We start from the raw sequence: 13057 nt of genomic DNA, 5'->3' as shown, positions 1-13057 counted from the left end.
CAGGGCTGGAGACAGTGAGGACGAATCTGACAGGGAAAATGACTCTGAACCTGACATTGAGAACGACATTGAACTTGACAGAGAAACTGACGCTGGACGCTAGAGCTCAGGGCCTACTATACTCTGAGCTCTAGTGGAGAAGGAGCTTGATGACCCAAATGGGCTAGGGACTGAGAGACGACTAATGCTGAGGAAAACAGACCTAGTGCAGCTAGAGACCAATGACAGCCAGAGACCAATGGCCTGGTGAAGCTGGAGACTAATGACCTAGTGTAGCTGGAGACCAGTGACAGAATGCAGCTAGAGACCAATGACCTGGTGCAGCTGGAGACTAATGACCTGGTGCAGCTGGAGACGAATGACCTGGTGCAGCTGGAGACCAGTGACCCAATGCAGCTCGAAACCAATGACCTGGTGCAGCTGGAGACTAATGACCTGGTGCAGCTGGAGACGAATGACCTAGTGTAGCTGGAGACCAGTGACCCAATGCAGCTCGAAACCAATGACCTGGTGCAGCTGGAGACTAATGACCTGGTGCAGCTGGAGACTAATGACCTAGTGTAGCTGGAGACCAGTGACCCAACGCAGCTAGAAACCAATGACCTAGTGCAGCTGGAAACCATTTTTATTTATTTTTTATTTTATCTTTATTTAACTAGGCAAATAAATTAAGAACATTCTTATTTTCAATAACAGCCTAGGAACAGTGGGATAACTGCCTTGTTCAGGGGCAGAATGACAGATTTGTACCTTGTCAGCTCGGGGATTCGATCTTGCAACCTTTCGGTTACTAGTCCAATGCTCTAACCACTAGGCTATCTGCCACCCCACACCAACTACTTAGTGCTAGGGACTGAGGGCTGACAAGGGTTGAGAACTGAAAACCCTCTGAACTGATTTGGAAAGGCACACTCTTGCCTATTTAAAAGGTCCCACAGTTGACAGTGCATGTCAGATAAGAAACAAAGCCATGAGATCGAAGAAATTGTCCTTAGAGCTCCGAGAGAGGATTGTGTCGAAGAACCGATCTGGGGAAGGGTACAAAAACACTTCTGCAGCATTGACTGTCCCCAAGAACACAGTGACCTCCATCATCCTTAAATGGAATACGTTTGGAACCACCAAGACTCTTCCTAGAGCTGGCCGACCGGCCAAACTGACATGGTGATGGATGTTCACTCTGAGAGAGCTCCAGAGTTACTCCAGGGAGATGTGAGAACCTTCCAGAAAGACAAACATCTCCATATTGTAGATTGGCTAGATGGAAGCCATGCCAGAGTAAAAAGCACATAACAGTCTTGGAGTTTGCCAGAAGGCACCTAAGGACTCTCAGACCATGAGAAACAAGATTTCCTGGTCTGGCGAAACCAAGATTCAACTCTTTGGCCTGAATGCCAAACTTCACATCTGGAGGAAACCTGGCACCATCCCTGTGGTGAAGCATGGTGGTGTCAGCATCATGCTGTGGGTATGTTTTCAGTGGCAGGGACTGAGAGACTAGTCAGGATTAGGGGAAAGATGAATGGAGCAAAGTACAGAGAGATCCTTGATTAAAACCTGCTCCAGAGAGCTCAGGATCTCAGACTGGGTTGAAGGTTTTTTTATTTTTTATTTCACCTTTATTTAACCAAGTAAGCTAGTTGAGAACAAGTTCTCATTTACAACTGCAACCTGGCCAAGATAAAGCAAAGCAGTGTGACATAAAGAATAACACTGAGTTACATATGGAATAAACAAGCGTACAGTCAATAACACATTAGAACATAGAAAGTCTATATACAGTGTGTGCAAATACACCTTCCAACAGAACAATGACCCTAAGTACACAGACAAGACAATGCAGGAGTGGCTTCGGGACAAGTCTCTGAATGTGCTTGAGTGGCCCAGCCAGAGCCCGGACTAGAATCTGAACGAACATCTGTGGAGAGATCTGAAAATAGCTGTGCATCGACTATCCCCATCCAATCTGACAGAGCTTGAGAGGATCTGCAGAGAAGAATGGGAGAAACTCCCCAAATACAGGTTTGCAAAGCTTGGAGCATCATACCCTGTAATCGCTGGCATAGATGCTTCAACGAGGTACACAATAAAGGGTCTGAATACTTAGGGCTCTCCAGAGGGTGGTGCGGTCTGCCCAACACATCACAGGGACCTGCCCTCCAGGACACCTACAGTACGCAATGTCACAGAATGGGCAAAAATATTATTAAAGACATCATCCACCTGAGCCACGGCCTGTTCACCCCGTTATCATCCAGAAGGCGAGGTCAGAACAGGTGCATCGAAGCTGGGACCGAGAGACTGAAAAACAGGTTATATCTCAAGGCCATCAGACTGTTAAATACCCCTCACTTGCCGACTACCACCCGGTTACTCAACCCTGCACCTTAGAGGAGGCTGCCCTACAGTCTGTACATAGTAATGGAATCACTGGTCACTTTAATAATGGAACACTAGTCACTTTAATAATGTTAACACACTGCTTTACTCATCTCATATGTATATACTGAATTCAACTGTATTTTTTGCCAGTACCATTCTGACGTTGCTTGTCCTAAAATATCTATATTTTTTAGTTCCATTCTTTTACTTTTAAATGTGTGTGTTGTTAGATTCTTCTGCACTGTTGGAGCTAGGAACCAAAGCATTTCACTACACCCAGAATAATGTCTGCTAAATATGTTTATGTGACCAATAAAATGTGACTTTGATTTGATTTTGATGTGTATTAGAGGAAGTAACCCTTGAATTGTAATGTTCAGTTAATTTATGTATTTGGATATCGGTTCCCTTACCTTGTAAGCAGTCTATAAACTGCTCATAGTCTGTGTGACTCTGACATTGATCATCCATATATTCTTAATTCCTTTACTTAGATTTCTGTGTATTAAGTATTTGTTGTGAAATTGTTATATATTGCTTGTTATATATTGCTGCACTGTCAGAACTAGATGCACAAGCATTTCTCTACACCTGAAATAACATCTACTAAACATCTGTATGTTTGAAAATAAAAGAGAGCTGCACACTCTGTCCTGTCGAAACGTTGGTATTACATTTTTGCATCTGAGCTCCTAGAGTGTGCGGCTGGCTCTCTTTTATTTTCAAGTTTCAACTCCGCTAGCCAGCACCTCGTCTTAATAGGTGTGCGTTATTTTTCTTCTAGAAACATCTGTATGTGACCAATAAAATTAGATTTGATCTGATTTCTAATGAGTGACTGCAATCCACACTTTGGTTTTGGTAGTCACTGCCAACAAACACGAATGTTAGCATTTTCAGACAAACACATTACTTCCTTCAGCACACTACCACAACAGTATGGTTCTTAGAGAGCATATTACATCAGCAAAAGTCAACCTGTGCACTGTGAATGAGGTCTAAAACTCTAAGGAATTCCACCAATTAAAGGTGTTACTCCAGGGACATAATAAGGCCCTAAAACAGCATAAACATTCAAAGTGAACCTAAGTACAGCTCTATTGTCATTTGTGTGATTACAACTTCCATTAGGTCTCAGCCTCAGTACAACCCTCACCCCTAAACTAGTCTTTCCTGCACAGGTCAAGAATCCCACCACTGAATCATGACTCTGTCAAAGGAGGGATCTGAACCGTAGTATCCTGAGTGGATAACCAACATCTTAACCAATAGTAAAAGAGGAAAGTCCCTCTTGGACCGAGGGTGACACTGATTTAGAAGTTCCAGGCAGGGCTACCTAATCACCAGAGCATGAGTCTGACTCACCTCTGCTACAAATTTCTATTTTAGTCATTGAGCAGATAAGGGGGGAAGGGGGGGGGGGGGGGGTTGGTGGCATTAATCAATATACTCATGAAGAGGTAGGTTTTCAGACAAAATCTACCATAAATTCACTCAAGTCTCAATCCTACATGCTCTCTATAGTGTTTCTGACAAAAAACAAGACATTTTGGGATATAAAGAAGGATTTTACCTAACAAAACGACCATTCACTTTGTAGCTGGGACCCTTGGGATTGCAAACAGAGGAAGATCTTCAGAAGTAAGTGGTTTATTTCATCGCTATTTGTGATTTTGTGAAGCTTGTGCTTTATGAAAAATATGTTGATGTGGGGCGCCGTCCTCCCCCATCCTAATCCATCCAGATCCGTATTGGCAGTTCGTGGGGGTGGACAACGCTTCAGACGTCAGAGTGGGGGCTGTCCTGTCCAGTGTTCAGCCCAAGACCAACAGCTGCATCCTTGCGCTTTCCTCTCCCATCGTATCAACCTCACACGAAGTCTAAAATGTCATGGTATGCTGTGTTAAAATCTCATGGCTGTAGTGTTAAGATTTCCCTTCACTGAAAATAAGGGTTCTAGCTCAAGCCATTAAAAACTGCCCCAGACCATTATTCCACCCACACCAAACTTTACAGTTGGCACTATGCATTGGGGCAGGTAGCGTTTTCATGTAATCCGCCAATTCCAGATTCGTGAAGAGTGATTCATCACTCCAGAGATGCTTTTTTCACTGCTCCAGAGCCCAATAGCGGAGTGCTTTAAACCACTCGTTCCGGCACTTGGCATTGCACGGCCATCGAAACCCATTTAATGAAGCTCCTGATGAACAGCAGTTCTTGTGCTGACGTTGCTTCCAGAGGCAGTTTGGAACTGGGTAGTGAGTGTTGCAACTGAGGACAGAGGAATTTTAATCGCTTCGTTCTGCAGCACTCGGCCTTCCCGTTCTGTGAGTTTGTGTGGCCTACCACTTCGCGAATGAGACATTGTTGCTCCTAAATGTTTCCATAAAAAAATAACAGCACTTGCAGTTGAACGGGAAAGCTCTAGCAGGGCATCATTTTTACAAACTGACTGATTGGAAAGGTGGCATCCTATGAAGGTGCCACGTTGAATGTCACAAAGCTCTTCAGTAAGCCAATTCTACTGCCAATGTTTGTCTATGGAGATTGCATGGCCGTGTGCTCGAGTTTATACAACTGTCAGCAATGGGTTTGGCTGAACTAGCCAGATCCACTAATTTGAAGGGGTGTTTCGATACTTTGTGTATTTAGTGTCTTTGACAAACAATCATGTGAAATTCATATATATATATATATATATATATAGAGAGAGAGAGAGATAGAGAGAGAGAGAACTGGGGAAGTGCCTGCAGGTCAAGGAGACACCAGATGAACACAAGAGGGCGTGGTAGGAGCAGATGTGACAACCACAGGAGGGATCATCTAGCTGGGTCCAGGGTCCGGCAGAAGGTCATACACAGGGGTCCAAAAAGGCATCAGTACAGGTAGGGAAAAGGCTAGTAACGTCGTCCGGGAGATTAAGCAATAGTTTGATAACAGGTAACCCGATAGGCTAAAGTACAGGCAGGGACTAGGCAAAAGGCATTGTTAGTGAGGCAGGCAAAAAAGTATCATACAAGGGAGGAGAAAATTACAGGAAAAACAGAGCTTCGAAAAGACATGTGTCACAAAAAAAACTCACAATGATGGGGTGCATAGAACTGAACTTAATATGTTTGATAATGACATACAGGTGTATGAACAGGCGATCAGAATTCAGGTGATTGGGATCTGGAGAGTGAGCTGCGTTCAGGGGATCTACATGTTTGAGAGTGTGAGCTGGAAGCAGACGTTACAACAGTCATTATGGGGTATTGTGAATAGATTGATTAGGGGGGAAAAAAACAATGCAACACATTTAAGAATAGGGCTGTAACGTAAGAAAATGTGGAAAAAGTCAAGGGGTCTGAATAATTTCCGAATGCACTTTCTGTTTTACTGTTTATAAATGAAGACACCTTATGCATCTAATCTCCCCATTTGAAGAATTCATAAGAATTTGAACAACTTCGGCAATCTTTCCTCTCCATGGCGTTGAGGCGGTGGGAGAAGGTGAGGGCAGACAGGGGGAGGCCAGGGTGCTGTTACCTCGGAAAAAGCGGCGATAAATGTTGGCGATTTCAGGATGTGTTGCAGCTGCACCCTGGACGTAGGCTGAGGCCATTTCACCTCCGCTTTCACCTTCTCGGGGTCCATCTGGACACTCCCAACAGAGATGATGTAGCCCAGTAAAGGAATTTTGGAGCAATGGAACTCACTTTTCCTCCTTGACAAACAACTAGTTCTCCAAAAGGCGCTGGAGAACCGATCGGACATGGAGCACGTGTTCCTCGGGGGAGCGGGAGAAGACGAGACAAAGATGAATCGGTTTAGCATGTCGCAAAGAACATTGTTCACCAGAGCCTGGAACAAAGCAGGGGAGTTGGCGAGGCCAAATGGCATGACCAGATATTCGTAGTGGCCGCTGGCTGTGTTGAAGGCGGTCTTCCATTCATCCCCCTCATATCCGCAGCAGGCCGCAGGGTTTGGTCCTTGATGATAAAACGATGGCGCCGACAGAAAGTTGCCTCCCTTCTGGTCCTGAGAAAACTATGCAGTTATTTGTTTTTTAATGTGTTGTTTCTTACATTGTTAGCCCAGAAAATCTCAAGTGTTATTACATACAGCCGGGAAGATCGATTGGATATAAAAGTGATGTCAACTTACCATCATTATGAACAGGATTACGTCTTTCCCAAAACAGATCCTTTGTTCGGACCTCCACTCTGGACAAGCGATCTTATCCCAGAGGACGACCCAAAACAACGTGGTCACTGCAAATTTGGCTAGTCATCTAAAACACTCAAACTTTACAGATGCACAATCGTGAGCATCCTGTTGGGCTGTATCACTGCCTGCTATGGCAACTGCAATGCCCTCAACCGTAAGGCTCTCCAGAGGGTAGTGTGGTCTGCACAACGCATCACCTGGGGCAAACAACCTGCCCTCCAGGAAATCTACAGCACCTGATGTCACAGGAAGGCCAAAAAGATCATCAAGGACAACAACCATCCGAGCCACTGCCTGTTCACCCCACTATCATCCAGAAGGCGAGGTCAGTACAGGTGCATCAAAGGTGGGCCCGAGAGACCGAAAGACAGCTTCTATCTCAAGGCCATCAGACTGTTAAACAGCCATAACTAACAAAGGTATCACTAGTCACTTTAAATAGCGCTACTTCAAAAATGTTAACATATACATATGAGATGAGTTGTGTAGGATATATAGTATTCTATACCATCTACTGCATCTTGCCTATGCCGCACGGCCATCGCTCATCCATATATTTATATGTACATACTCTTATTAATCCCTTTACATTTGTGTGTATCAGGTAGTTGTGAATTTGTTAAAATACTTGTTATATATTACTGCATAATCAGAACTAGAAACACAAGCATTTCGCTACACTTGCAATAACATCTGCTAACTATATGTATGTGACCAATAAGATATAATATGATCTGATTTCTAATGATTGACTGCAATCCACACTTTGGTTTTGGTAGTCACTGCCAACAAACACGAATGTTAGCATTTTCAGACAAACACATTACTTCCTTAAGCACACTACGAAACGCCTGATTTAGTAGGCATTTCGTAGATCCAGCTTGGAGAAGACAGTGGCCCCCTGGAGCAGCTCAAAGGCTGAGGAAATGAGTGTTAGCGGATAACGGTTCTTCACAGGGATATCACTGAGTCCCCGGTAGTAAATGCACTTATGCAGGGTCTTGTCCTTCTTCTACACGAAGAAGAACCCTGCGCCAGCGGGAGAGGAGGAGGGACGTTTAAATCCTGTAGCTAGGGAGTCCCCAATCTTAATCAAATCAAATCAAATGTATTTATATAGCCCTTCCTTCATCAGCTATTATCTCAAAGTGCTGTACAGTAACCAAGCCTAAAACCCCAAACAGCAAGCAATGCAGGTGTAGAAGCACGGTGGCTAGGAAAAACTCCCTAGAAAGGCCAAAACCTAGGAAGAAACCTAGAGAGGAACCAGGCTATGTGGGGTGGCCAGTCCTCTTCTGGCTGTGCCGGGTGGAGATTATAACAGAACATGGCCAAGATGTTCAAATGTTCATAAATGACCAGCATGGTCCAATAATAATAAGGCAGAACAGTTGAAACTGGAGCAGCAGCACGGCCAGGTGGACTGGGAACAGCAAGGAGTCATCATGTCAGGTAGTCCTGGGGCATGGTCCTAGGGCTCAGGTCAGTTGAAACTGGAGCAGCAGCACGGCCAGGTGGACTGGGGACAACAAGGAGTCATCATGTCAGGTAGTCCTGGGGCATGGTCCTAGGGCTCAGGTCCTCCGAGAGAGAGAAAGAAAGAGAGAAGGAGAGGATTAGAGAACGCACACTTGATTCACACAGGACACCGAATAGGACAGGAGAAGTAATCCAGATATAACAAACTGACCCTACCCCTCCGACACATAAACTACTTCAGCATAAATACTGGAGGCTGAGACAGGAGGGGTCAGGAGACACTGTTTAGTCCTCAATAGCCTTGGTTTCTGGTCCCGACAGCGAGTGCAGACGTCCCCCGGGGCTTGGCAGAACAGACTCCAGCTCATGATAGCACCAGTAGAACAGTTAATGAGTGGAATGTGTCTTTGGAGTCAGGAGAAAACCAACACCATGGGAATCTGGAGGGACTTGATGAGCGGGAACTGAATGGTCTCGCTGTGTTTCCCTGACACACGTAGGTTGATGGGAGTGGTGTTATTGGTGACCCGACCTATAGAACGCACGTCCAGCACTCTACCATCCATGGGAATGGAGAGGGGCTGAGTGGGTATGTTCATCTTGGAAGCCAGTGTGGCGTCCAGAAATCTCTCATCGGCCCCCGAGTCAATGAGAGAGAACCCAGAGAGATTTGGACTGGTTCCCCCACAGCAGAATGACATGGAAAGGGGTGCGAGTAAGGGAAGCAGAAAAGTTATCCATATGGCCCACCAGAGTACTCGCTCCCTCTAGAGCCGCAAGCTCGTCCTCAACCTCCTCCGAGACGCCGTGCAGGAACATGTCGAATAATGCTTCTGGGCTACACGCACTCTCCGTTGCCAAAGTGCGGAAACCCAGAGCATAGTCGGTCACAGTGCAGGTGTCCTGCCGGAGCTGGATTAGCCTCCGGGCAGCTTCTCTCCTGGAGAACGGGGCATCGAAAACCTTCCTCGACCTCTCCCACGAACCCCCCCAGGCTCACGCATATAGCCGGCTGCTGTTCCGATACGGCGGTAGCCCAGGTGAGAGCACTTCCAGACATCAACATGATGAGGTAGGCTATTTTGGAGCGATCCGAGTGGAAGGAGGAGGGATGAAGCTCGAAAATGAGGACAACCTTTGCTAAAAAAAAGCTGACAGGTGCTCGGCTCTCCATTAAAGAGTTTCGGGAGAGATAACCGGGGATCCAAGTAAGTTGGAATGGCCGGTGGGGCGGCACTGCTAACCGCCGAGTTACTGGAGGACAGTGGGTTTGCCACCGTGGCAGGCTGCCCCCCAGACAACCAGTGGAATTGTTGTTGTATCATGTCCAACGCCCGGTCATGGCGCTCAGCCAACGTATGAACCCCCTCCATCAGCCCACGAAGGAATTCCTCATAACTACCAATGGAGGCTCCTTGGGAGGAGATGTCGTTGCGCAGGATTCAAAACCAGGAGGGCGAGAAAAAGAGAGACGGGAAAAGCAGGAGCTGAGACAAACCGCTGGTTGGCTTGAACAAACAAGACGAACTCGCACAGACAGAGAGAAAACACAGGAATAAATACACAGGGGATAATGAGGAAGAAGGGCGACTAAATCACATAGACAGGTGAAACAGATCAGGGTGTGACACAAACAGGAAACATGTCAGTATAGAGACAAAGTGGAATCGCAATTCAGCGGCTCAGACAAGTGATGTATTAATAATTCAGTTCAGATCGACATTTTTATAGTCTATGGAACGTTCCTATGGAATGCCACTATTTTGATTGCATTTGCTACTAGCATGTACACCATAAACTTATGCTATCTCATCAACTTCACTACTGTCAACTTTTCTACACACTGACCAATTGACTTGTGGCGTGCCATCATGTTTCCTGAGTTTGTGGATTATGGTCCAAACTGAGCTCTGACATCGACCCAAACATTTAGTTTTACACAGTTTCCAAAGTAAAATACCCTTTGAGTGACCAAAACATCACCCATGATATATTTTCCCCATTAAAATGCTCAGTTAAGTAAATGCACCTTTTCTTTCATCTCTAACCATCAGTAAGGTTGAAGGACAGGCAGGTGGGCACAGAAACATCCAATCCTGTCATACATTACATCAGGCTTTCACAAATGATTTGTTTATCCAACCATTTGTTCCATTGTGTGTTCACTTGTTTTGTGTGTCCACATGTTTTGTTGTGGCTGTGTGTGTGTGTGTGTGTGTGTGTGTGTGTGTGTGTGTGTGTGTGTGTGTGTGTGTGTGTGTGTGTGTGGGTGTGTGTGTGTGTGTGTGTGTGTGTGTGTGTGTGTGTGTGTGTGTGTGTGTGTGTGTGTGTGTGTGTGTGTGTGTGTGTGTGTGTGTGTGCAGAGAGACTCCAGGGAGGGGAGTTTCTGTCAGTAACTCAGGTATAAATATAGAGGCAGAGCTCAGTTCCTCAGAAGGCGGACCTGACAGGGTCACACACAGGACCAAGCAGGAGCAGGACCTCAGCATTTTCACCTTTTAACACAAATGGAGAAACATGAAGATATTCAATACTGTTTTCTAGACAGAAACTCTTCTTGCAGAAAGGCTTTTCTATCAACATCTATTTACATAACACTGTACATCGTCTTCTCATTGATTTCAGCAGTAACAGTATTTTTGAACCTACTGGTGATCATCTCCATCTCTCACTTCAAGCAGCTCCACACTACAACCAACCTGCTCATCCTCTCTCTGGCTGTGTCAGATCTCCTGGTGGGACTGATTGTGATACCAGTAATGACTGTAGCAATAATGGAACCATGCTGGGGTTTTGGGGAATATTTCTGTGTGTTTCATGCCTACATTGCTTGTTTATGTACTTCTTTATCTCTGGGCAATTTGGTCTTGATATCTGTTGACCGCTATGTTGCTGTGTGTGATCCCTTATTGTACCACTCTAAAATAACAACAAGAAGAATCACCCGTTGTATATCCATTACCTGGGGTTGTTGTATCATATACCGTGCTGCTAATGTACAATATTTTGTAAATGTACAGGTACCAAGTAGGTGTTTGAAAGAATGTACTACTGTTGAAGAGTCAGTCTGGGTTAATATCACTGATCTTGTAATTACAATGGTTGTCCCGTGCTCCGTTATTATAACACTTTATATTAAAATCTTTGTGGTGGCCAGATCACAGGCCAGAAAGGTATTTTCAAAAGAGGCTCCCAGAGTGTCTGGTGTTAAAACTGTACAGGCAAATAAGTCTGAGAGAAAAGCAGCAAAAACTCTAGCTATTGTTGTTTTCAACTATCTAATTTGTTGGATTCCATCTCTATTTGTTTTCTTTTTCTTTTCTGTTTTAATTGATAATTTATTATCATATTTCATCCATTTTCTGTCATTTGTTAATTCCTTAATTAATCCAATAATTTATGCTTTCCTTTATCCATGGTTTAAAGTGACAGCTAAACTTATTTTAACTTTAAAGATAAGACGTTCATTGTTCCAATAATATGATTCCCTAGTTCTGCAAACATAGGTTTGATATAGTTTTGTTCTACAGGTGTTGTAATTATTTCACGTAACAATACACTGACATGACTCATCTCACTGTTGTCATCATAGGTACATGTGGTGTTGATAAATAATGATTTGCCTGGATTGGAATGGAATGACTTGGAGAAGGCATTAGAATGCATAAGCTTGTTTTTATAAAATACATTGTAGTCATTGTGGATTGTGTACTCCAAATACCTAAGGCTGTGGTTGTTCCATGTTAATGATAAATAGTATGTAAGTATTCTAATAGCACATTCTGAGGACGTCATGAGTCATTCTATATGTTGTTTAGCATCTCTCTCTAGTGGGTCAATTGTGACACAACGTCTTCATCAAGTGTAGTAAAGTTGAAATGTACAATACTGCATGATATCAGACAACATCCAAGTCTAAATAAATGCTGTGTTGTGTAAGTAGATGATGGTAAAATGTAAGAATATGCAATTATGGGTAACACTTTATAATAACATTCAGTAATAAACCATTTGTAAGGAATTTAGGCTGCTCACATTTTAATATTAAGCCCACATATGCTAAATGTTATTCAGCTAGGTATTCTGACATGTATAAATAACTACTACAGTATATACATGAATTATTCAACACAACAGAGCAGAACACTTCAACCTCAACATACTGGGTATGAACAGTACCACTACTCTCACTACATCACTGCTGCCAGGTCAGGGGTCACACCAGAGCAGCTCTCTCAGATGCTGTTTACTCTGAATGAATATAAAGAGTGGTTATCACACTAAATAATTTATAAGTAAATGGTTTATTCATAATTTGTCATTTATCCAATATTTATTTTATTAAACTGGTAATTCATGTAATTATAAAAAACTTTAATAGTACATAATGATTCATAAGATCAAACCAAAGATGTGAAATAAAATGTATTTTTACCATTCACTCATTAGTAAAGTCGTTTTCCTCTAAAGTGAAGACTATTCTTTATAAATGTTTTGAACAGTGAACAGTGACCATTTTGAACAGTGACCAGTGGTGTGCTGAAGGAAGTAATATGTTTTGTCTGAAAACGATAACAGTCTTGTTTCTTGGCAGTGATGGATTGCAGTCACTCAGTAAAAATCAAATAAAATGTTACTTGTCAAAAACTTTTGTTTAGCCGATGTTATTGCGGATGTAGCGAGATGTTTATGCACCTAGTTCCGACAGTGAAGCAATATCTAACAATTTCACAAAAAATACCTAATACACACAAATCTAAGTAAAGGACTGGAATTAAGAATGTTTTAATATATGGATGAGCAATGTCAGAGTGGCACAGACTAAGAGCAGTTTAAAGACTGCTTACAGGGGAAGGGAACCAATATCTAAAAACATAAATTACCTGAATTACCTGATTTAAAGCGTTACTACCTTTAATACACTACCAAATCAAATCAAAATCATATTTTATTGGCCACATACAAATATTCAGCAGATGTTGCGGCT

General features: G+C 43.5%; 1 protein-coding gene across 1 annotated transcript; it reads left to right on the top strand.

Annotated features, from left to right (window-relative positions):
• Positions 1-294: 294 nt before the first annotated feature.
• On the top strand, positions 295-11549 carry LOC139380149 (trace amine-associated receptor 13c-like). The gene is made up of 2 exons (XM_071122593.1): positions 295-464; positions 10634-11549. The coding sequence occupies exons 1-2, from the start codon at positions 295-297 to the stop codon at positions 11547-11549; spliced, it is 1086 nt and encodes a 361-aa protein (XP_070978694.1).
• Positions 11550-13057: the final 1508 nt, after the last annotated feature.

Source organism: Oncorhynchus clarkii, chromosome 22 (genome assembly GCF_045791955.1).
Source record: "Oncorhynchus clarkii lewisi isolate Uvic-CL-2024 chromosome 22, UVic_Ocla_1.0, whole genome shotgun sequence".
Taxonomy (NCBI): Eukaryota; Metazoa; Chordata; class Actinopteri; order Salmoniformes; family Salmonidae; genus Oncorhynchus; species Oncorhynchus clarkii.
Note: the sequence above shows the minus strand (reverse complement) of the source record. Positions and strands in the feature narration are given on the sequence as shown.

Coding starts and splice junctions, on each gene's coding strand:
- LOC139380149 (XM_071122593.1), top strand. CDS start 295: ATGCAGCTAGAGACCAATGACCTGGTGCAGCTGGAGACTAATGACCTG. Junction 465..10,633: donor CTGGAGACGAATGACCTAGT/GTAGCTGGAGAC, acceptor CTCTTCTTGCAG/AAAGGCTTTTCTATCAACAT.